This window comes from Cibotium barometz, chromosome 16 (assembly GCF_041138505.1).
Source record: "Cibotium barometz isolate CiBa-2024 chromosome 16, ASM4113850v1, whole genome shotgun sequence".
NCBI lineage: Eukaryota > Viridiplantae > Streptophyta > Polypodiopsida > Cyatheales > Cibotiaceae > Cibotium > Cibotium barometz.
The window spans coordinates 39,967,813-39,993,746 of NC_141061.1; the positions used below are offsets into that span (position 1 = coordinate 39,967,813).

At 48.0% G+C, this 25,934-nt stretch overlaps 1 protein-coding gene across 2 annotated transcripts in view; it reads right to left on the minus strand.

The window, feature by feature from the left end:
* The window catches only part of LOC147630642 (adenylate kinase family protein), a 140,407-nt gene that overhangs the window by 89,634 nt on the left and 24,839 nt on the right, over window positions 1–25,934 (minus strand). For both annotated transcript variants that reach the window (XM_086810572.1, XM_086810571.1), the window contains exons 5-11: window positions 23,454–23,600; window positions 21,564–21,638; window positions 21,349–21,457; window positions 18,587–18,630; window positions 18,377–18,505; window positions 18,248–18,283; window positions 4,024–4,104 (exon numbers count right to left, since the gene is read on the minus strand). In XM_086810572.1, coding sequence (XP_086666698.1) covers window positions 4,024–4,104; window positions 18,248–18,283; window positions 18,377–18,505; window positions 18,587–18,630; window positions 21,349–21,457; window positions 21,564–21,638; window positions 23,454–23,600 — 621 coding nt within the window. The remainder of the gene's footprint in view (window positions 1–4,023; window positions 4,105–18,247; window positions 18,284–18,376; window positions 18,506–18,586; window positions 18,631–21,348; window positions 21,458–21,563; window positions 21,639–23,453; window positions 23,601–25,934) is intronic.

Genomic DNA, 25,934 nt, shown 5'->3' on the forward strand with positions numbered 1-25,934 from the left:
TCATCAGCTCCAGATCCAGGACATACTCCACCGCCATCGAGCTACCTTTCCACATGACGTAGCTCAGGGAGACCTCTCAGCCATACTCATTAGCCCCATGCTTGATATCGTGGTACACCATCTACTGGGGGCTCATGCTCCTCTCATGTTTCTATGTTCTTGGTATTCCATTATGAGTTTCCATGGACAGTTTTGTATCACCCCAATGAGATAGCTATGTTTTTGTTTCTATTTTGTTTTCCATTCCATGATGAGATATGCCATGGACATTATTATATCACTTTAGTCTCATAGGCCCATTGTTAGTAGACCCTTAATATATCTTTCTTTCTTTCTTTATTTCTTCACAATATGCCTCGGTGGGAGTCTCCATACATGGCTCTCTCCAAGGATATAACTAGCTTCTTGGGACTAGGCGAGGTCCTCTTACTTGGGGACTTCAATGCTAGGACCAAGAGTGAGCAGATACAGTTCTATGATTTTAAGGACCCTATCAGGCTACAGGTGATAGACCAGGATGGCACAGGGCTACATCGGATCTCACAAGACGATGAAGCCATCACTTTTTATGGGGGATGCCTCCTACAACTTGGCTCACACCATAGCCTCGCTATCTATAATGGGATGGCACGGTGACCTGCATCAGGAGGGCCTACTAGTTTTCCATAAAAAAGGGGGCACGAGCACAATCCATTATCTTATGGGATCACCAGAACTAGCCTCGCTGATACCTGACATTACCATCCCACTATGCCTTCTTGGTGCCGACCAAGCAACCTCGCCTTCACCCTCATCTGTACACCACCTACCCCACCATAGGCGCCGCACATCTCACACCACACCCAAATCCATTTCACCCATGATTGTGATCTTATTTATGCACATCAGCTCTATCGTAATCTCTTGGATAAAGACCCATCTCTACCCCTCACCACCCTCACCTCACAACTCACAACAATCATCCACACATCCGCCATCGACACTTTTCCACACTCTCGCCGGTCCACCACCAAAGCCCGCACACGTACCATGCCTCAAAATTGTTGGCAACAATGCCATATCACAAGTGCATGTCTTTTGCGTGAGTTAGCGACCGGCCAAATCCAGAAGCGTGAAGCTGAACGCATTAACCGGTACCTTACTCACCGCAAGAAATGAGAACATTGTCGTAAATAGCATGAGGACTCATACCAATTGTTCCTGAGTGAGAATTCTGACGAGGCTTGACGTAGGATCCAAGAACGTCGCTTACCCACCCCCATCACAAACCCACACATGTAGCACTCATATGCACACGCATTATACCACATACCCCACCAACCCCCCCTCCCACATCCTCCTCACGCACGTCCCACCATATGCACCTTCTTCACTAGAGACATGGTGGTGAAGGCTATACGTATGCTTCAAAACAACCAATCACAAGATCACGAGGGGCTTATGACTGAGCACCTCTCTTATGCATGCGACACCGTAGCACACCTCTCGCACCAGGGTAGGCAGGATTCAAAAGAACCTTCTCCATGTTAGATCACGTATTCACGCTTCGGGCTTATCATCGAGCAACCCAAGGCAGATGGCCGCCAACTATAATGTTGCTTTGTGGACTTCCGCAAAGGTTTTGATACAATGCCTTGGGCTTGTCTCCTACAGCGCTTGTAGCATCTCAGGGTCCGGTCTGATATGATATGGGCTATCATTGCCTTACATGAGTCAGTTATTGGTAGGGTGAGATCATAGTGGCACCCGGTTCGCGCACTGACCAGGAGGAACGGTTCGGTGCGGTCGATACATACGGTTCGGTACGGTACGGTGGAGGTACGGTCGACTAGGATTTGACCGTTTTTTTTCCCTTATTTTTTCTCATCATTTTTTGGGGCAGTTTTTTGATCTTTTTTTCACTCACAAGTGCTCATTGCTCAAGTCTATCCTCTCCCTTGAGCTCTCCTTCAAGGTTCAAGCCTCTCTCCCCTCTAGACTCTCTCAATCATCTCCCTCTTCCTCCACTGTATTTTTTTATTTTTTAGTATTTTTTAAATGGACCGTACCTCCACCGTATTTTTATTTTCAAAATTTAGCAGTGCATTTCGAGACCGTATTTGAACGTACTGTACCGAATCGAACTTTTCGTACCTGACAACTATGGGTGGGATGCCCGAGAGGACTATCAGAGGAGGTCTCTAGAACCATCGAGTGGAACAAGGATGCCCACTATCTCCGACCCTCTTTCGATTTTACACAGATGAGATGTCAGACTTCATTGGCAGAACCGGAGGCGGAGGAGCTTTTCTAGGAGGTATTCTTGTTTCCATCCTTTTATATGTTGATGCTATTGTACTCATTGCAGATTCTGAGGGGTTATAGAAGCACATGGATACTTTATAGGATTTTTGCACACAAAGGAGGCTCTCCCTTGGGAAAACCAAGGTTATGGTATTCCACACCTCCTACCCAGTTTTGCAGGCCGTACAGAGATCACTTACATGGGTAGCAAGGTTGAGGTGGTGCACTCATGTCTATCTCGGAGCTACCTTCACTAGTCCACACTTCTCTATGAGACAGGCACAGCGGAGGATAGACTCGCTACAGGATATGCAACTCTAGCCTTATTGGAAAGGCAGTGTTTCCAGGTGCATTTTCAGGAGCCAAGGACAAAGGATTGGCTTTTTGAAACCCTACTCACCCCCGCACTTATGTATGCAACTACCTTCTGGGCACTGGGCACTGGGCACCAGATTTATCCCCGGCAGATTGGCAGCGCATAGTGTCCTCAAATCATGATGCTATCACCGATGATACAAAGCAGGCCATCTGTTCCCCACCAAATCATCCAGGCAGAGTTTGTTGCAGCTCCTATGTTGATGGAGGCCCTACTCCACACCGTCACTTATATACACAGGGCGAGGGAGATGGATCAACTTCAATTCCCCTGACTTGCACTACAGTCATCACAGCAAATAGCGGCCAAAGGAGATCAATAATCTTGGTAGGTCATAGTACTCACGTGGTTTCAGGCACACGGATTACAGATTCACCGGCTCCCTCCATTTCCGTATGATCTAGATTCCCCATACATTAGGATCCGATACAATCTACTGGGGTTATACACACAACACATGGATCACACCGGTAGGCCCATTGGCTACTACCAAGATGCAGTACTACAGAGATCATTTCCTGAGATTCCCAACTGATGGTTTCATACAGAGACCAAGTTATCTCGATGCCTTCATGTCCCATGCTATGAGGATAGCCGTTGGCCAGGTGAGGGTATCATCCCATAGGTTGAGGATAGAGGCTGGCAAAGCTGAGCGGATATTCTCTCTCCAGACGGCCGCGACCCAAAGGATCGAGAGTACCATCCCCTTGCCAGCTCCAACTTCGGGAGATCCTTCAGCGATATCGAAGTTCACCACCCCGAACCGTGAACATAGATAGCTAGTGCACGGTTACAGATACGGAGCCTATTGCCCCATCAGCGACCACCCCCGACAATTGACCCTGCCACACACTTATTGCCCTCATGGATTGTATCTCTATTTATGAGGATGTATTGCACTTTTAGGGGGGGCTCTATTACAGTTGACTATTTGATGGGCTCCCCGGCCTTAATCCAACACATCCTGGACTTCTCCTTCCCTGCCCCATTATTGCAGATCACAATTACTTGTCATTTGCTAACACACCAGATCCCTGACCAAACCACATCCGGCCTGACATCAATGAGAAAGCCAGATCGGTATGGCCATTTGGGCTGATAACAGGGGTTATGGGTGTTTGTCACATGATAAACTTTTTCAATCGCAGAAGCTCTGAGATGATTCGCATGTGACTCAGGCATGCATTACAATAAACTTGCTCAAAATGAGATGAGCATTCTTTTTTTCCTCATGCAGAAGGGGAACAACTGGCATAACTCAACTAATACACAAAACCAGCATGCAAGAGAATATGTTGTTTGTCTATTCTCCATTGTGATCTGTGAAAAAGTTAAAACAACAATGACAAATTGCAATAACTGACCTTGACGCATTTTCCATCAATTGCAAATGAAAATGCAAGCTCCCTCATAAGCTCCAGAAGGGTTCCAATCCTATAAACATCCTGCAAAAAACAATATATGTTAGACTGTAAGCTACTATTTCAAAATGCAACACAGCATAATAATGTTATGAGTTGTAAATCCCTCAAACTGATACAGACAGGGGGTTAAATGTCAGGAGTGCATGGTTCACGCACACCACATTATTGATATCAGTTTTCTCCTCCTTGATGATGGTCTCCATGGTAAGATTCCTAGGCCACACAAGAAATAGGGCTCAGTTGTCAATGTCCTAGACATGTACGTATGTCATTGCATATGTCACTTCTGGCATGCTGGCTCCCTATGCCAAATCAACCTCACCCCAGATTTTCCTATCATATTTGGTAGTGAAAGATGTATTTTTCTCCCAAAACAAACAGTAATGCATCCTGAAAGAGTTCAGTTGAACTTCGTGTTACTGCTCAGGAAACTACGCTTCCTTGCAGCATGCAACCCATAACCACTCAAAGTTCTTTTTTCACCTCGAGTAGATGCTTCTATAGTAGCAACTTGAGCGCCCACCTGAAGGTGGCCTGGTCTCCTGCCCGAGGGCGATACAGTTATAGCTGCAAATGCCCCAGATGCTGCCGGGGAGCCTGCCAGGATTTTTGTTTTTCTGCAAAAAGCAGACTTCTATTAAGTATGAATAGACCATACAAAATCACGGCTTGGAACCGAAACAAAGCAATACCCTCATCCCAAAATTTAGGGTGATCTCAACCAATATGGGGCACAAAGGTGCCAAAAGAGTCATGTCGGGGTCATCAAGAAAAAGATCCCTTGACCTCAGTCCCTCCTGAAAACAATGCGCTTTGCATGCACAGATCTGGTTGGTCACTGTTTACAAGCCCATGTGGCCATAAGAGTGTGAATAATATCTCCTGAAAACAATGCGCTTTGCATGCACAGATTTGGATGGTCCCTGTTTACGAGCCCATGTGGCCATAAGAGTGTGAATAATATCTCCCCATATAGTACAAATACACTAAGCGTCGTATATATATCTGAGTGCCCTCAATAGCCTCTGTGCATCTGGCCCTCCAAATCTGCCAAGCTGTGATATTGGCGATGAGCTCCCAAGTAATATCAATCCTTTGCAGAGGTGGTCTATACTGTGTATGAGGAATATCTTGTAGCATACAGCATTGGGCCACACCTCTACATATCGTTATGGCAGTGTCCAGATCCTTGCCCTCAAAAAATACTTGTGGACCAAACTGAATGAACCAAGCAATTGTACCCCAAGTAACATTGTTATGAATCATGTTATTTGATGGACGATAGTCATGCTCATTTATTATTTGACGGGGATGCCCGAGTATTTTTACTAGTCAATAATGGATGGATTTCCACGTGTGGGTGGACTCCCATGTGTATTTAGTGACATTTTGGTATTGGATTTATATTTTTTATGATGATGCCTATTTCTCATGAACGCGTTAGGATTGATTGATGCAATGTCAATTGATTGTTACTAACGTGGTTTATGTTTATGAGTTTAGGTGATGAGGTGTGCAAGGATACCAACTTAGGTGTTGCACAGTGCGAGGGTACCGTGTACTCTATTTTTGGCTCAAAGCCTACTTTTGGAATATATCACAAATACCCACGCGAGAAGAAGCCACTCACGTTGGGGAGGGGGAGATTGTGCCCAGTCTTGTGTTCTTGATCTTTCATGCTTTTGATTCATGCTCTTGATTTATGCTATGATGTTATAGTTTAATTTCTTTTATTATTGAATTTGTGGAATAATTTAATCTCCATGTACCGTGGTCCTGTAACAAACATAAATGGTCTCTCCTCAATCTGCACATAAGCTGAGCTATAGAGCCCCAACTCGTCTGAGTAGGTCTACACCAGCACTATCTTAGAAGCTACCGGGCATCTAGGGCATGTGGGGTCTACTCCAAAAATATCCCTCAAATGATTAATGGGAAGGCCACCATGTAAGAATAACCAAAAGTGGGAAATTTGTCTCCTTCTATATGAGTGTCAAAGTCTGTGCCGAAATCTCTTTTGAATGAACGGGGTGATGTCATAGCTCTCCCAATGCAGCCTGCATGTACAAGTCCTATGAATCTGTCCAAGTAGAAGCCTAGCATTACAGACACTGTGGCTCAAAAAAGGCAGACTCTTCATGGGATTGGCTGCATCAATCCACTCCCACTCAATAGTATCCCAATGAAGATATTTGATAGGACATCCACCATACAACCGTAAGCACCAAGACCCATGGTCACAATATCAGGCGGAGGGTCAACATGCCACTACTTTCCGTAGCGACTAAATACTCTCACTAATTGTAGGGCAGTGCCAAGAATAATCTCTTGCATGTCACATTTCAACAATCTCCACCTTGGCTAGATAGAATAAAAAACACAATCTCCCTCCTCATCTTGATCCAGCAAGGCTAACACCAATAATGGCACTCCTGTGCTAGAGAAAACTCCCAGTCACGTAGGATGATGTTGATTCGTTTTAAGACTCCCTCTGAGGTGCTGGGCAGAAGCAAGTCTCCGATCCATAGGGAGACTTTTAAAAGTTTTCAAAGAAATAATTGTCGATGCACACCTCTCCGAGGCACCTCCGCGCGCACCCAAAAGTCATCCAACCTCATCTCTAATGAGGTCATTCCACATAATGGGCTGTCTATCAGCCTTATCCTTTGATCTAGGAAGCCTCTATCTCAAAAAAGGTCTCATGCTACTCCAGGCCCTGATAATGGCAGTTATAAGTTGAGAGGAAGGTGGCCCGTCCTCCAGTAAAGATGAAACATGAACTGAGCATCCAATCTCCACCACCACAAGGTGTACAACCGGAAATGTGAATTATTAAAAAAATATTCCAAAGGCTCAGTGCTTGGAAGGAATCCTCTGACTGCTAGCTTTAGAGCAATGCTCTGCATTGTATATCCGGATCTGCAATATTCAATCTTCCTTCCTGTCTAAGGCGTATAACAGTCTCCCAAGTCACTTTGGCTGTCCATCCAAACCTGACCAAAGAAAGTTATAGACCAATCTCCACACCTGGACAATGCATCCACAAGAGAAGCACTAGCAAGAGGCAATGAACCAAGCTGAGGCAACCAAGTCTCAGGAGGCTAGATCCAATCTTCTGGAACTTCAATGAGAAGTTTCTTCCTAATGTTCGTAAGTACTAATGCAAATTGTTGTCCACACGATATATCAAGCCCAACTTAACACCCCAAATATCTGGTAATACAGCCTCTGTCAATCCAAGTAAACCTAAGCTCTACGCACTAATGGACTCTTTGGGAGTCCTAATCCAAAAGCTAACTGATTTATGCCAATTAATGAGAACCCCTGCAGCCAAGAAAAACTCCAATGCAATCCGAAAGGAACATAAACATGTGTAAGGCCTCGAGGAACATGGCAGTATCATCAACAAGCTCAGAATCCAAAAGCTCATCCTCACTACGCAAGGGGAGTGAAGAAAATTGCTTATAGCCTCGGCAACAATGAGATATAGAGGGGGGAATAAGAGGCATCCATGTCATACAGAACAAGAGATCTGGAAGCGATCACCTCTACCACCATTTGCGAGCACACTACTATGAGCATCCCGATACAAGCATGAAACACCTCTAATTGAGTTCTCAGAGAATCCCATACATCTAAGAGTTCCTTCAAGGAAATCCCAATCAACTCTATCATGTGCCTTCTCAAACTCTAGCAATAAAATGGCTAGGGGTTGGTTTCTTTCCTTAGCCCAATCAACCGCCTCCCAAAGATGCTTCTTCCTTGAGGGAACCCATTCTGTGTTTCATGAATCACATCCTACAAAACTGGCTACAACCTCATGCTTGCTACATCGGCAAGTATTTTGTAGGCAATCCCAAGCAATGTGATAGACCTCCATTGACCAATATTCATCTTATCACCACGTTTTGGGATAAGATGAAAAAGACCCTCAGTAAAATAAGAAGGCATAATTCCTAGACCCTGTGTTCCACATTTCCTGAAGGGCCGTAGTGATATCCTCCCCAAAGTCTTCCCAAAATGTCAAGAAAAAGGTGGGTGAGAGGCCATCATCCCCTTGACACTTACCTTGAGATAATGCATGGAGTGCCTGCCTAAACTCCTCAGTGGAGAAGGGGGCATCAAGTGAAATACACACGTCTCCCATGACCATCTGATGCAAAGTAGCCCAAACCTTCTGTCGTTCTCTATCCCTCTAGGGGTAAGGGACTCAACAGTAAGAAGGCAACAATAAAAGCCAGAGGCAATCCGCCTCACCATGACAGGATCCAAGTGAAATGTGCCCTGAGTGAGTATATGGCAACTGTCTGACACTTTCTCTTCTATGAGATGGGCCATGAATAGCAAATAAGTGTTGTTTGCACCTGCCCCCCGTCTGAGTCCAAAATGACTCCTGGGCATGGTAACGATACTCCACTCTCTGCTCCAGGGAGTCTTGAAGCTTAGCCCTAACAGTAGATAAAGTATCTGCAATCCATTGGGCATCGAGGTGCTTTTCATGTTCCCTCTGTAATGCTAATAACCTACATCTAATAGCCCTCTCACAATCAATGACCCTTGTCGCCTAAGTACGGCCATCCCGTGGTAAAAATCACTGACACGCTGCAATGTGGAAGCCACACTCTCTCGAGCATCAGAAAGGTTATAGACCTCCATATATCTATCACCTGGTGCGAAAGCTATGCATCTGAGTAGGAATTCTCAGGAATACGCACACGAGGAGTAGAGCCATGGTATCCTGGATCTCTAATACATAAAACCACCCGGCAATGATCTAATTTGCAAGTGAGTGTATGCCCTCCCCTAACAAGAACCCAATCATCAACATAGAAGCAATCTAGGCGTGCATAGATGCAACTTGCATCCCTCCTCCTATTAGACCAAGAAAAGAGGAGAGAGGATGGCCTCCTTTGAATATCGTTCTCAAGCCAACAATCTCTGCCATGTAGAGAGACCCACTTGTCCTCTTTTGTCTGCAGGTTGCTCAACCATATTAAAGTCACCCCCAATGATCCAATGATCAGCATGAGAAAGCAAATCAGTGAGGGCCTTCCAAAAGGAAATCCTCTCCCCTATATGATTAGGTGCATACATGTTCAGTATACCAATGTGTCTCCCGTCCTGCATAATGATACTCCACTGCACTCTAGCAGGCAAAATGTCTCTCGTCCTACATTATGATACTCTAAAGCGCTCTAGCAGGCAAAATGACACCATGGCCAATGATGCAAGGTGATGACACTGAAATACATGCACCACCTTAGGTCCCCACAGCTCCCGACCAAAAGGTGTGACGGGATAATAATTTGCTAGATCTACCACATTGGCTTGCATCCAGTTTAATGTCCATAGAACCTTTTGTGACAGGAGAGTGAAGCTGGTTCTTGATAAGCTGTTTCTAACCACACTAAAAAACACTACCAAGTCCCTGTATGTTCCATGAGAAAATCCTCATTAAGACAAGAACTGAAAGTTGCACCCAGATCTTGTGGTCGATATGAAGAACGATCCCCTTTCAAGGCGGGAACACGTCTCGCATAAGTGAGGGAAGGGAAATTCTCCAAAGAGAGGTCCACCTCTCCTTCCCATTCTGGGGAGAAATCCTTTCCCTTCTCAAGAAAGGAAGAAGGGCAGCATAATGTAGCATCATCGTTACAATCCGAATGCATAGTCGGATGTATCATCATCATTATATTCCAGCTACAATGCATCCTCATCACCGTGACAACCCAACTGCAAAGCATCCGTAGCTACAGATGCAAAGGGGTTAGGGTGTTCCACTGAGTGCATAGACGCCGGTGCAGGGATTGGGGTTCGGGGACACCTGCCATCCCTTACTATCACCCATCAATGTGTAGTGTGCTGACGTGCAGGACTAGCAATAGGAGCAGACATCTAATGAACATGTCCACCCTGCCTCCTAATGCGGCCTCTGGATCTGAGAGAATCTCTAGCAAGGTGAGACTGCTGCTAGTAGCAAATACAACACTGTATGCAATCTTACCCACCATCATGATGGAAGGATCAGGAACAAGAACAAATACTCAGGGTACTCCATCAGAGGTGGCAATAACTATTGCAAAAGCAGACGAAGGTAGCCTTGGAAGGACAGGTACATCCAAGACCTGACCAAATGCAGCTCCCATGGAAGGCAAAAGCTTCCAAAAAACCCGTGGAAGAGCAGAAAATCTGAGAGAGATTGTAGTAAGGTGATGATCTTCTACCACAGGATCAAAGTCCAGTCGGTACTCCGAGAAGAGTAATTTCCATGGCCAAGGGGAAAAAGGATGCTGACAAGTGTCTGAGTTGTGGCTTCCGAGGAATTGAAGTCAACTGTTGCGAGCGGGCATGGTGAGAGCCATAGACTCTCCCAATGACAGGGGTCTTCATTTCATTGTTGATGTCGCTTTGGAGGATGAGAGGCTCGTCTCGTGAAAAATTGATAGTTCTCACATCCTGTGGAAGCATAGAAGGATTGGCTTGGGCAGAAGCCATAATGCCAATCAAGGGATGAGTGGCCGACTTGAACACAATACGAGTTTTCTGGCACAGACAACAAAGCGGAAGGGGCAGGAAGAAGGGCTGGAAGGCGGAGACAACAGACACACGCAAAATGGCAGGCAGCAGGTGAAAAGCACTCATGCACGGAAGGGGGGTGTGCAGCAGTATGGGGAGCTTCTAGCGCCGCTTCCAAACTATTGTAGTTACCAACTGTGCAATATCCATTGTCACATTGACATTCTAGCCTGCAGAGATTTGAATTCGGGACCTCTTACAAACCCACAATGCTAGCCTACACACCCATTGGCAACCACTCAAGTTCTTAAGACAAAAATGAATAAACAGTGTTTACAACAAGCTGGGACTCACCTAGCGGGAGCTGCGAGCACCCCCCCTGCAAACTGCTTCGCTGCCTGCGCCCTCCTTTCACTGCCGCCTCCTCTCGCCCTCTGCCCGCCTGCGCCCCCTCCTTACGCCTACGCACCCCCCCCCCCCATTCCCGACTACGTCCCCCTCCTTCCACCTATGCAACTCTCCCCCCCTCTCCACACCTGCGCCCCTCCCCCCTTTTTCCACCTGCACCCCCCCCCCTTCTGGCCCCCTCTCGTCCTTTCCGCTCTGCCCCCTCCTGCGCCTCCCCCCCCCTCTCTCTCTCTCTGCCCCCCCCCCCCCTTTTCTCTCTCACGTTGCACCCCCCCCCCCCCCCCCCGGCGTCTCCCGTCGGCTTCGTCTCTCTGTCCCCTCCATTCAGGCAGTTTCTCTAGTTCTTGGGAATTTTTCATTTGGCAAGCCTCAGCCCCTTCTGGTCTTCACCCCTCAGGAGGACTCCATGGCAGCCACTCCGTCATCCCCAACCGAGGCCCCCATCCCTTGCCTATCCTTCTTAGAAGCAGACCTCCAGCTCCTTGCTACGACAGTTGCACCCTAGAGGCCTCCACTCTAGTGTGTAAGATTGTTGGTAGCTGCCCGGCGCAGGGACAACTCAGAGATCTTCTACTACAGGCTAGCCTCCTTGGAGCACCTGTAAAGATCACAGACATTCATCCTTTGGGGCGCGGCCACTACCAGGTTGAGATTGATTCGCCAGTGACGTCAGATAGAGTCGTGCAGCTGAGGCACTGCCTCTAGCGAGGCAATACAAATGCGAAAGGATTGAATCCCACTCGCCCGTGCGAGGGCCGAAGTGGCAGCAGGGGGGGATTCAATCACTCTCCCAATGGCTTCACCAATCACTAGGAGAAGAGGAACGTATTCCTTCCTGAGGCCTGGGAAGCAGACTATCACCGGAAAGCTTGAAATGCCAACCAGTTGGTCGGATGCGGGATCGAAGCCGTGCTGCCACCTCACAAAGAAGGCTTGGGCCATATGCTCCATGCCTCCAAGGATACCCCATCCTGCAGAGAGTAGAGTACTCTGGCCTCCCAGGCCAATGCTTCATTTGCACGCAGATGGGACACCTCGCCAGAGCTTTCCCTCGGTGCCAGTCGAGGTGACCCCCTCTGGTGGTTCACCCCCTGGTCCCAGCTCAGATCATCATCAAGGGGTCAGGAGAGATGCACGCCCTCAGGCAGCCAAGCACCAGGACCTGACCACAGACGACTCTGCTGCCGGAGAGTAGAAGACTTTTGGCCCGTGCAAGGGCCGCCAACCAACTTCCAGAGCTGAGCAGCATCGTTGTGCACGCTAGTAGGCAGAGTACAGGAGGATTCGGTTCTGTCATAGAACCATTTCGAGCATTTATCGCAGCATCCACACGTCAACCATGGGGCCCTGCCCCCCCCTGTCACTGCGAGGGTCCCGCGTCCGGCCCCTCCGGTCTAACAACCGTTACCCCATCGAGACGACTCCTCAGGTTCTCAGATTCCAGTGAGGCCAGCTGGCCTGCCGAGCCCCCGACGAGCCCCTCCGCGCACCCTCCCTCTCCAGGGGATCACTCCCAGCCGCTTCCATCTCCCTCTTCCCCGCTTCCCCATTCCCCCCCCCCCAAATCTTCAAGCCTTGCCTCCGACTCTTCCCACAGTAGCCCCCCCCCCAGCCCCTTCCTCTTCTTCTGAGCCTGCACTCCTCCCTCCCTCCGCCTCTCCTGAGCATTCCCGCCACCCTCCGGCAGCGCCTAATTTAGGGCGGAGCCAGCCGGTGGTTCCGTCCACCGATTGATTATCGCTTCTTGGAGCCGTTCAAGATGACCATCGCCGCCTCCCCAGTGAGGGCTCTCCCACTAGAGTCGCCAGGTGGCCCCCCCAAGATCCTGGGGCTGCCAGTGGATTATAGTTTCTTCCGATGTCTCCCTGTGGAAGGAACTAATATTTTCGAGGAGACAGTGGCTCCCATTCAGATTTGTGTGGTGTTCCATCATTCCAAGCCGTCCATGCCACAGAGTGGCGCGATGATCTTCTCCTTTCCCTTGAGTGCAGCCCTGGGGACAGTAGGATTCAAAGTCAGTGGCACCCGCCATCTAGGGACAAGCAGTAGAGCTCTCACACCATCTTCATGATGTAGGGTCACCGACGTGCTCACCCATCTCTAGCCCCTAGCTCGGATGGAGTTGGGAGGCTCAGGCCATAGATATTAGGACGGGGAGGTGGTGTCCTCCACCCTGGAGGTGCTGCTCTTTCTGTTCCTTCATATCTCAGTTTGCAGTACCCCTTCCCCCCTCTTATAGATACCTTCATTGTGACCGATGGAGTTCAGAGTGCTTACTCTCGGGCTCAAACAAAGTGGCAACACATGGAGGACAGGATCTGCATCCACTTGGCGCGCCTTCATCCCAAGACTGTTAACTGTGACTACTCTACTTTGAAACCCACGCCCAAGACTCTTCGAGTGGAGGGCAGTTCCGATAGTTCCACCTCCCACAGAGATTGATATGTGGATTGTCTCATAGAACATTCAAGGCTTGGGGGGACCTCAGTGCTTTCAGAGGCGAGCTGTCCTTAGAGGAGAGCTCCACAAAGCTGCACTTGGGGGACCCATTGACATTCTTTTCCTCCGGGAGCACCATCTTTCCGAGGGGCGTACCTGTCTCGTCGCTGCGGAAGATTCTACCAAGTAAGAGTCACACTTGTTGGTCTCCCTCTTTTGGCCCCTCCGAGACACGGGGGAGTTTGTATTTCTGTCAGTGAGCAGCTCTTGCCGGCAGTGGCTTGCTCAGGTGTCATAGTCACTGGGCGACCTCAATGGGTTACCATTAGGATTGGAGAGGACTGTGTGGGTTTCCTCAATGTTTATGCCACGAACGGTGTAGCCGGTAGAGCTACCTTCTGGAGTACAGTCCGCGAGTCCCTCCCCTGGTTAACTCTTGGTGCATGGGTGGAGACTTTAACATGATCGAGTTGGCAAAGGATAGACTTGGAAGGAGGCACGGCTACAGTCTCAGGCTCAGAGTATTTTGTTTGGGAGGAGAAGATCCTGGCACTCAGGGGACAAGACCCTTGGCACTTGCCACAGTTTGGGCACAACCCCGGGAATCTGTGCTTCTCGTGTTCTGACAGGAGGAGCACCAGCCACAATCTCTCTCGACTTGATAGATTCTATATGGATGAGTGGCAGGCACTACCTTTTCTGATCATGCTCCAGTCATTCTGTCCTTCGAGGACCCCTGGAGGCATGACAGGCACTTGAGCACTAGGATTCCGGACAACCTCATACAGGACCCTGAGATCTGCAGCAAGATAGAGCAGATATGGGAGGGACTGGATTTTATCTAAAGTTCTACCGCATGCACCTTGGATGGGCCTTGGCAAGACCATCACTTTTTTGCAGGAGGCAGCACAGAGCAGATTGTTGGGTGGACTCCATGAGCAAGAGAGGAGCATTCGGAGGGGTCTTGCCTCTCTCCAACGTCTCCACGAGAGTTCCCCCTATAGCCTATGGATTGAGAGTCAGCATGCTACCGCCCATACAGAGATCAGATCCATAGGGGAGAGGAGGGTGGAGTACAGATACCATGCCAAAGCCTCCTTCTCAACCCAGGCTGAAGATAGAGTCACTGGGGATTTCTTTTAGATTGCAGGCCCTCACAAACGGAGAGATGGTATTCACAGGTTGTGAGGCCAAGAAGGAGCTATCATTTATGAACCCCCCTCCCCCTCCCTCTCCCAACACACCCCCCCCCCCCCACCTATGTGAGAGCCATTGCCACGGATTTTTTAGATCCCTCCTCAAGGGTGACCCATTATCCCCAGAGGTGGTGGATGCGTGCGAGAGAGGGTCTCATGGCACATGAGAGAGGTGGTTCTCTGGACCTTCTTATTGACTCCATTCACAGTACACGAGCTGGCAGTGGGCCTTGATGGCTCTTCCTAGGGGCAAATGCCCAGGGGTAGACGGATCACGGGCTTCCAATTTCCTTCTTTCTTTGCCACTCGGATCTCGTGGAAGGCGGCCTTTGAGTGGCCTTCAATGAGATTATGACTACAAGCACCATGCCAAAGAGGCTCTCAAAGGGTTTGATTCACTTGATTCCTAAGGAGGGTGGTGACAGATCGAAGATTTGGTAGTGGAGACCCATCACCCTCCTTGGGACCGCCTACAAGATTTTGGCCAAGACCATCAGCTGGAGACTTCAACCTTTCCTCTCCGATTCGATCCATGACACTCACATAGGTTTTGTTCAGGATCCGAGCATTCTAGACAACATCTTCACTTTCTAGGAGGCGATAGCTTCGGCCAAGATGCGGTAGCAGGACCTCATTGTGCTCCTTTTGGATTTTGAGAAAGCTTATGATAGAGTTGACTAGGGCTTCCTCAAGGGCACGATGTACTAGATGGGGTTCCTAGTGGAGCGAATCCGCGGTGTTTCAGGCCTCTAATCAGCCTCTCATAGTCAGGTTCTCATTTAAGGAGCCTGAGTCCAATCCGCTATCTTGGATGCCCGGTGGGCATCGATATCTCCCCGGAGCAGCAGCCTGCCCCTCTTCTTCTGAGCATTCGGAAGAAGCTTTTGTACTGGAGTTCAGCGAGGCTTTCCTTAGTTGGCCGAGTGGTGTGGCGAACTTGGTCCTTCTTTGCCACCATGTGGTATATTACCTCTTGCTAGGCCTTCCCCCGAGCCTGCATTGGTCAGGTACAGCAGTTGATCTGCAACTTTTTGTGGCCCGGCAGTGATGGGAGGCTTGCCTAGGCCAAGGTGGCTTGGAGAGAGATCATTAAGCCAAAACACAAAGGGGGCCTAGGCATCATCCACCCCACCATTCAGACCCGTGCCCTGCTGGGCAAATTGACTGTTAGAGGACTTCTCCCAGGTGGTGAGCCTTGGAAGGACTTCCTCTTGGCCAGGATTTCAGCCCGTACTCTGAGTCTGGGGGGGGGGGGGGGGGGCCTTGGCCGTAGAGCAGTAGATGGATCTTCACAGAGATGCAAGCCTGCGGCTTCAGCCTAGCGTTTGAGGACAAAATGCCGCCAACCTACTCCGAGCTTGGGATCACCTCATGCCGGCCCTCCAGCAATCAATTCCGATAGCCTCGGAGGAGCGTCTTCAGCAGCCCCTAATCTGGAATCCCCTGATCCATTTACCCAATGGCCACATGCTGGGGGCCCGGCCTCATGTATCCTGGGGAGCGTTAAGCATAGGACCTGCCGGATCCCTTGGAGATTGGCTTGCATTCAAACAGCTTCCCCTTGAGGCTTAGGAGAGGCCTGGTTGGGATCCGGGGTAGAGACAGGACATCAACTCTGCTATTCCTAAAGAGTGGCTGACCCCTATCCCAGACCCGAACCCCCCACACTCGCTGGGTGTCTTGGCAGTTCATGATGTGGATGAGAGCTGTGCTTTGCTCACTTTTTCAATTGGACCCCACGGCAGATTACAGAGATCAGAGCCCCCTTTGAATGACTTCAGTGGATGCATTTCAGGCACATGAGTGGCACCTTGACCCCCCACTGGCCAAGGTGGCCAAGGAGAGACTCTGGCGTTTATGGATTTGGGAGAGCCAGCCCCTCACGCGCCTCCAATGGGACCCAGGGGAGTGGACTTGGCGTGATCCTGCTAACAGGGAAGAGACTCTAGGCACCCCGTTCTTCGCAAAAACCGCACTGCTAGGCCGTAGGATCCAGATGCCTAAGGTTGAGGACACTCTCAGATTTTTGGAAGAGGCTCTGGGACAGTTTTCGGCCTCAAAAGATCACCCTCTTTCTTTGGCTGCTAGCACACAGGAGTTTGACGGTTGGCACGTGGTTCGCCAATGGTGGTCGATCAGCAGCTTGTCCAAGGTGCGCCATCCTTAGAGTCTCAGCGACATTGTCTTTGGGTTGTCCAAAGGCTCAGTAGGTTTGGCAATGGATTCTCCACATTTTCACGATGGACAAGACCTCGACCCGTATCATTTCATGGGGCACTGTCGCTTGGGCCACAGAGGCCGAGGTTGTCATGGCTTATGAGGAGGAAGGTGGGGGGCTAGCCCTTCAGGTCCCTCACCTTCGCATTTCAGCAATACCAGTCCTAGCCCCTTCTACTGATCATTGGACTCCGGGTTCGTGCCATAGATGGGAGATTTGTAGCAGCATTGCAGCCTAGCAATCTAGAGAGCTCGATGCAACAAAGACATCGAAGGCACCCACACTCTGCTTGTGGAGTCCATCAGGATTATTTTGCTCAACATCATTCATACCCTCCGCGGTCAGGGGGGGCAGCTACAAGGTAGCTTTGACCAAATGTGGAAGTGGCGGGAAGCCTTCTTGAGGCATGGCCCTTTTCTCACAGATAGAGGTGGTGATCCCACTGGCACTACAGACCACCTATGTGGTTATTTTCTCCCCCTCCCCCTATATGAGATAGCCTTTTCCTCAGAGAGCGGCCAGCTGAAGGAGAACTGCGTCTTCCTCCACCTTTTGATTCTTCGCTTGGGCCATAGAGGCTGAGGTTGTCATGGCTTATGAGGAGGAAGGTGGGAGACTAGCCCTTCAGGTTTCTCACCTTCGCATTTCGGCCATACCAGTCCTAGCCCCTTCTACTAATCATTGGACTCTGGGTTCGTGCCATAGATAGGAGATTTGTAGCAGCATTGCAGCCTGGCACATCTCGGGAGCTCAATGCAATGAAGGCATCGAAGGCACCCACACTCCGCCTACGGAGTCCATCAGGATTATTTGGCTCGACATCATTCATACCCTCCGCGGTCAGTGGGGGAAGCTGCAGGGTGAGCGACGGGAAGCCTTCTTGAGGCATGGCCCTTTTCTCACATATAGAGGTGGTGATCCCACTGGCACTACAGACCACCTATGTGGTTATTCTCTCCCCCTCCCCCTATATGAGATAGCCTTTTCCTCAAAGAGCGGCCAGCTTTTGATTCTTTGATCCCTGCCCCATACACGGAGGCGAGTGTATCTAGCCCTTCATGGTTATATTTAGCCCTTCGAGGCTGGTCTTTGTTAACTAATAGAAGGATCTTTTTCCCTGAAAAAAAAAAACCAGCTGGGACTCCTGCATTAGGCAGTACGGCATTTGGCAGGGCCAAGCTTGGTTGAATGATGCATTTCTATTGTAGCAAGTGTATGTGTCTTTCCTATGCACTGGCCTTAAAAAACATTATTTTCTTTATTCCATTTTGCTTCAAGATTTATTAAAGATCATAAGAAGCTCTAATTCAAAAGTATATGGGTACAAAGAGAGAGAGAGAGAGAGAGAGAGAGAGAGAGAGAGAGAAAGAAAGAGAGAGAAGGTCACCATCTCTGGGTTGAGTTCCGGAATAGTTATCTGCACCTGCTTAAGGGACAAATATTGAGATTAATTCTTCAATGAAATCATACACTTGTTATTTGATTGGCAACTTGTCAAAGAAAAGCATTAATCAACCTTCAATTTATGAATACCATCCTCTACTGCCCTCTTTGTAGCTTTACAGACATCTGCATAGAAGTACTGCCGAATCTCTCTCGAGTGAGGGATACTATTTAACCTGGTAGGAATGCCTCTCCAGTTGTCCTGAAACAACCTCAAAGACGGTTAGACTTTTTCTCTTTACAAGCAAAGACTTAAATCCAGATATAGAAGCCATAATAATACCTTATTCTCATATGCAACACTTGTGGGGGTTTCAATTTTTCCTTCTGGGCATAGTATCCAAAAAGAGAGTTTTTTTAGAAAAAAGAATCTCATTTACAGAGGTCAACTTCATAGTATACCAACAAACTTAAAACATCTTACAAAAACAGCAGAAATTATGCAAGAAAACACATAATGAATCAGAAGAAAGTTCGAAAACATATTAGGATCTATTTGCATGAGTTGTTTACATCAATCTAGCTAGTAGCAAAGTGTCACAAAGAACCACAAGGGATGTTTACTTTTTACCTCTCCTTGTTGCATGAAGTTTCGTGGCAAGTTCAACCTGAATTACCATGTGCACTCCTCTTAAAATTTTGGAAGCATACTTAAAGAAAGATTGTTCAGGATGGAAAATGCAATACAAATGATGTAGCTTTGCTTTTCAAGCAAAATCTGAGGTTGCTGCATTTTTGGATCCAAATTAGCCCCTTACGCAACAGAAACTAGATCACCCAGAATTTCCTTTTCACAATACCAAGTTTACTCTTGAAATTGTCAAATGAATACCGTTGCTCTCAACCCTGTACTTTTAAACATTTTGGGGACAGAACCTTTTTAAGAACTGATATAAGAGTCTAGTTCACCCAAAAATAAGAAATTACAAAGCTATATCAAGTCCAAGCTAGTAATTTCCGGACTTGATCAACCACCCACCCAAAAAACAGCGCGCGCACACACACACACAAAGAATGTTTTGAAAACCCCAGAGAGATGAAAAGGGAGATAGGGAGATGATGAAACCACCACAAATACTAGGATATACACCTTAAGGTCCAAGTCGTGCACACTTCTACCTGCCAGTGAAAGGTACCTGGAACTGCAGTTCAAGAAGCTTTCGTGCATTGAATCCTCTTTTTGCTGCAAAGAGTACCGTTTATAGGAGCGGCTCCATTTCTGCACTACTTATTTGAGAGTTTTCATCCAAAGCTACCATGGTAGGTAATGCCCTTGTCTATCTAGCCATTTCTCACCTTACGCAATCACCTGGCCCTAAGTCATATGATTGTGGCAAAGACTAAAGAGCATGCACTTGTGCTACGCCCAATATTACACAAGTGACTCCCTCACTCATTACCTCTACAAAGTTATTTATCATTGCATAGGTTTTATTTTTTTAATATGGCACAATGATTAAATCAAGAGCAACTATTTCAACTAAATCATCACCTAATGACTGAATTCCAACTGCAATAGGCAGGAGCTTCAGGCCTTTTCTGGTGAAACACACATACACCTTGATAATTTTGTGTTCTGTGTTTTGTGCTTCATTGCTGTCTGAGACAGTTTTCTGTTGGTTCCACAACCAACCTTGATCTTTCTGGGAACTAAACGAATCTCTCACACAGCTTGAAGAGCATGAGAGTGGGATTAAAGAATGTGAGAGGTGGGAAAGGATCACAGAAAGGTAATGGCACTCAGCATCTACTTCATGCCTGCCGCCCTCATCACGGTTCCCCCCACCCAGCCCTTGGCCTGGAACCCTCATTTCTGCCTTGCCTCAGGACACATGACTGCTGGCGCTTGACCTCACCTCTCTTGGAGCCCACTCTGCAGGGGGGCAGCTCAGAGTCTGGGCACCTGCTTACTATCTCCCAGAACCAACACAAACACAACAGGACTGTCTGGGCACCTTGAGAGGAGCCTCCATTATGATCCGCGACATTGCCTCTGCCATTCCACCGGATTGGCTTCCCCTCCTGAGGATCCCCCCGACATCCTGTGGATGGCCTCTTTCACCCGCATCGGAGTTCCCCAGGTGGCTTTTGGTTTTTTATATGGCAGCCTTATCAACACTCATGAGGTCAGACCGGATGGCCTCTTCACAACGTCCCAGTGGCAAATCAGTGATGACCTCCCCTCCCCTCCTCACAGCGGATTGGCAGTGGGCCGCAAAGGGAGGAAGTGGGCCACAAACCTAACTCCTCTTGAGGTCAAAGGCATCGCATCCTGGCGCTTATGGCTTTGGGAGAACAGGCCGTTGGTTCACATGCAGTGGGACCCCAGAGAGTGGCAGGGGAGAGATCCATTGATTCAGGATCCCGAGAAGGCCATCCCATTCTTTGATTACTCCGCTTGGCTCGGTTGTTGGATCCTCCTCCAGAACACAGATGGCACCCTGGCAGTGCAGCAGCATTGGCTAGTCCAGGGAAGCAAGCTGTTGCCAGTGCGGACCGCCGTAGCCCTGAGGAGAGACAGACACACTGCCTCTAAGACTGCCTCCAGGCACAGCAGGTATGGCAATGCATCCTCCACCTATTCACCTCCAATCTGAGCACCGCCTGCACCGTCACATGGGGGGCTGTATTTGGGTTGCAGAGGTGGGCAAGGCCTTACTTTACGAGGATGATGGACGAGGCCTTACATTGAGTCTCTCTCACATGTGCATCTCTGTGACGTCTGTAGCAGCAGTTCCAATACAGCCTTAGACTCCAGAGTCACACACTAGCTCACGATGGGAGATCACCTGCAGCATAGTAGCTTGGCACATCTGGCAAGCCCGATACAGCAACACCATCGATGACTTGATTTACTACCCCCCCCCCCTCCAGCTGAGCTCATCCGTTCCATTTGGGTGGATCTCACACACCCTCCGAGGCCATTTTGACCGGTGATTCAGAGCGCATGCAGCAGCAGTGTGAGGCTTTCTTCCGTACCTAGACCCCGAGACCCTTCTTATCCAGGTTCAATATGATTTAAGACATGTTGAAGGAACTTATTACCTTGAGGAGTATCTAAGCCAGCAGAACTAGGTACTTTCTTCAGCAGCAAGTTTGTGAGAATCCTGTCAATCTCCTCAAAAACCACTGCTTTTGACCGATTCCCATCAACCTACAAAACAAGATTCAAGATGGAGAATTTAAAAAAACACACCTCTTACTGCAAGGCAGTAAAGATTTCAGTAAGAAAAATAGCAGAAACTGTTCATGCAAACTACCTTTCTGATGACATTTGTATACATTGAAGTCAATGCTTCCACATTCTGAGCATAGCTCTGTAGACGAACCTTTGCCTGAAATTCATGTGACGATGAATGAGCTGCTAGGACTTGGGTTTACCCTTTGCATGTGCAGCGAACAAAGGATTCTATGAGCCGCTTTTCACTTTGTGCTGGACTTCCATGACATTCAGAAGTGTAATAATGGTTACCTAAGATTAGTGCAGAGGGAAAAGAGTGTCGTGGGAACTAGCTCAAGAGACAAAATAATTTTAAAGCAACACCAGATACTAATTTGTCCCTTGTCAAGTAAAGAAGGTGGCAGTGAGCTATCAAAAAATAGAAGCTCACAAGTAGAAAGAAGCAATTAGAGTCCTACAAGTTTTCAAGTTATTTTTCCCTACTTTTCATCAGCAAACGTCATTGTTGAAACACACATTTAGAATCTAGGTACAAGCATAGAAACCGCCACCTGCTACAGTGCACATTAAACAACCTTTAGCTAAATAAATACATTCACATCCCACATATATTACAATATTAAAAACCAGCACCATCTTTCAAAAAAATTTGCAAAGTTAACCACCATTAGAGATTAAAATTACTGCAAGTAAATTACTTGCTAAATGCTTGCTGCAACAAAATTTTATTTGATCTTGATATTCCAAACTTTTAAGAAAAAAAGGAAACAACACCAACAAGCACATAACCCAGCGGTGGTGGGGGCTTGGGGAGGGGGGGTCTCGCGTTCCAATCCCCACAGATCCCCGTTGCTATTGTGGCCGCTTTGTGGTCACGAGGTGTAACACCTTCGGGTGGGAAGACCTAGGTCCCGTTGTGTGGCCACTTTGTGGTCACAAGTTGTAACACCTTCAGGTGTGGGAAGACTCAGCTGCCTCCGCAAGGGTACCAAACCTCACAATTGATGCATGAGGCAGCCTCACAATTGTAAGTCCATGGAGTTATTTTGATTCCAGGACTTTGGAGCTAGGTGGATTTTCCACCTGGGGGGTAACCCATGGACATGTTAAAGGTGGAATATGTTATAACCATTGTCCTTTAGGATCTCTATTAATGGGATTGCGTGGACCTTTGGTTCATCCCAATTTGGTGGGGTGAAAGCGGTCGTTAGCCATATGTTGTCTTTAGGCTATTCAAGGACATGCGACATACGTAGAAGTTGATGGGGAGTTTTATGTTTATCCTAGACTAAACATGGGTATCTACCACGATAGTACACAAAGTTCCAAACCCAATGGAACAATCCTCCAGGGCATGTACACATAGGCATGAAAGCCAAATCCACAGTATCAAATGAGAGGCATCAATCCCCGGCATATGCAACTGCCATGGATGCCAGTCCAATGTATATACATAATGAGAAAGCACGGGTGGACTAGTTGGGTGGCCAAATGGTGACAGTGGCTGAGTCTCGATCTAAGAGCCATCTAGTGTGCGCTCCTACGGATGCTGAGCTCCGGTGGGGAAACTCCTGTTTGCTCTCTAAACTCTCATAGTGTGGTCTAAATTGCCTCCTGGAGAGAGATCAGGGTACCTGCTAGAGAAGAACCTGCACCGCCCACCCTATCAATAAAGTTAGAGATCTCATCAATGTAAATCCCAAATAGAGTCAAGGAGAGGGAACATTTCTCACCAATCGTACTAGAGATCTCCTCTCACATACCTCCTGGAGCTCTGACCCAGCCTATGACTAACTCATATAATGGTATGATGTCCCACATCATCTCTGACCCAACCTACAACTGATAATTTCATATGAATAGTCGAGACTGTAAGAAGTTTCTTTTTTCAAAACATAAAAAAGGCCCACATTTCTTAAATTACAAAAAATAGTCAAAAAAAATCCAAGTGCCACTAAAAGGGCCATACTTTTGGTTCCGTATCATCAACCCGTTGAGTAAGTCGAGCTGCAATCTCATCATTTTCTGGAGGTGTGTATTTAAGATGATAGATCTTTCCAGTAATAGGGTCCAACCTCCTCCCCACAACCCTTTCAATGAGCACTTCATCAGGTACCTGCAACAAAGGAAAAGTTGCATCTTCTTGTAGTTGCAAAAGCATCTCTCTCTCTCTCTCTCTATCTCTATCTCTCTCTCTCTCAGACGAGCAAGAAGTCAAAGAGCAAACGGAAATTGATGAAGATGAATACATCTCAGACATGGAGATTATGAGGAGGCGACTTAGTAAGGCCCTCCCCCTCATTGATATAGGCAACCCATGGACCATTGTTAAGAAAGGGAAGCATGCCATTGCGAAATATCACAACAAACAGGACAAGATCCAAGTTCTCCGACAGTCCAAATCATTACAGGGCACCAGGCTCTGGTTAGCTGATAAACTCAGTCCCCTACAGCTTAAAAACAAAAGTGCAGAACTCACCAAAGTCCAAGCAGCCCGCCAAGCTGGAAAGTGGGCAGTCTACCGTGATGGAAGGGCAATAATCGAGGACTTCCGTAAGCCTAAACCCAATTGACTAGCATTCTAATGTGCCATCAGCATTTTTTGTATCACAGATAGTTGTTTATCATCCTAGGGTTTTCATTAATCTTTTGCTTGTGCCTAAGTGCACCCCGAAGTGCATTGTAATGACTGTGAGGTACCGGTTTTTGGTCCCATATGCCTCTCTCTCTCTCTCTCTCTCTCTCTCTCTCTCTCTCTCTCTCTCTCTCTCTCTCTCTCTCTCTCTCTCTCTCTCTCTCTCTCTCTCTCTCTCTCTCTCGCTCTCGTGCATGGGGGGCTCCATCCGACATGATTTGGAGCATCATCGCTCTTTATGAGTCAGTCACAAGACGGGTGAGAGCCCCTCTCTCTCTCTCTCTCTCTCTCTCTCTCTCTCTCTCTCTCTCGGAGCTGATGTTGCTCTCATGTTTCTATGTTCTTAGTATTCCATGATGAGTTTCCATCGACAGTTTTGTATCACCCCAGTGAGATAGCTATGTTTATGTTTTCTTTCTGTTTTATTTTCCATTCCATGATGAGATATGCCATGGACATTATTGTCACTTTGGTCTCATAGGCCCATTGGGTCTTTAGTAGACGCTTAATATATCTTTCTCTCTCTCTCTCGCCTTGCCCCCCCCCCCCCCCCCCCCCCCCCCCCCCCCATTCCTCCTCCTTCCACTTGAGTATGGTTAGAGATGCCATTGATAGGATGCAGAATGAGAGAGCACAGGATCATGATGGGCTGCTTGCCAGGCGTTTCTCCTATGCCAGGGATGTGTTGGCTCCACTTTTGGCTCACATGTTTAACAGGGTAGTATGCGAGGGTTTTCCTGACAATTGGTCCTTGAATACCATTGTGCCCATTCTGAAGGTAGGTGACCCCATGGACCCCGGCAACTACAAGACTATTATGATTGGTTACACATTGGCCAAGATTTATGGATCGATCTGGGAGCATGAGCTCAGCAACAAATGGGCCAAGGAGCAAAGACTCGCAACACGAAGGCGGGTAGGTTTTCACAGAGGACGCTCCACACTGGATCACATTTTCACGTTACGGGGCATCATTGAGGAGGAAGAGCTCATGGGCATCACATACATTGTTGCTTTGTGGATTTCTGCAAGGCTTTAGAGATTTCGATGAGCCAGATTGATGAGAGACTGGCAGAGTATGGACCCCGGGGTGACTTAGATGTCATACACAGCACTATCGGAGTGAAACAAGGCTGCTCCTTGTCTCCTACTCTCTTTGGGCTATAGATTGACGAGATATCTAACTACATCGATAGACAAGGACGACCAGGAGCACAGTTGGCAGGAGTCTTGATACCTATCTTATTGTATGGAGATGACATTGTCCTTATCTCTGATTCATCAGAGGGGCTACAAAGGCACTTGGATGCATTACGGGCTTTTTGCGAGGATCAGAACTTCACGGTGAACCTTGGAAGACCAAGGTTATGATCTTTAACACATCCCCACGATGGGTAGGCAAATCCGCACCTTAATTTACATATAGTGGGCAGCCCGTGGAGTATGAGGCCTCTTATGTATATCTTACCAGCCAGATATGGATCAAGAACAACTGCACCAAAGGACAGGGCATGCCAACTTTGCCATACAGAAGCTGAGATAGATGCTCGTTATATATGCAGATGCCCAATATACTATGAGATCAGGGGGAGGTTCCACTGCCTCTTCCGAGAGGGATTTGGACCACTCTCTAGGATCGTGGATTTTCCAGACCAGAGATGCTTGGGGCTCTTTCTTCTGGAGCTCCGTAGACACAGGGAATCCCTACTGCGGCCCAGACCACCTTCACCTGCCCGAGGACCACCACAGAGAGCTCTCATTGACTTCTTCCAAACTAGAGCCCCGAGAGCAGATCCACCCACTCCCCCCAACCAC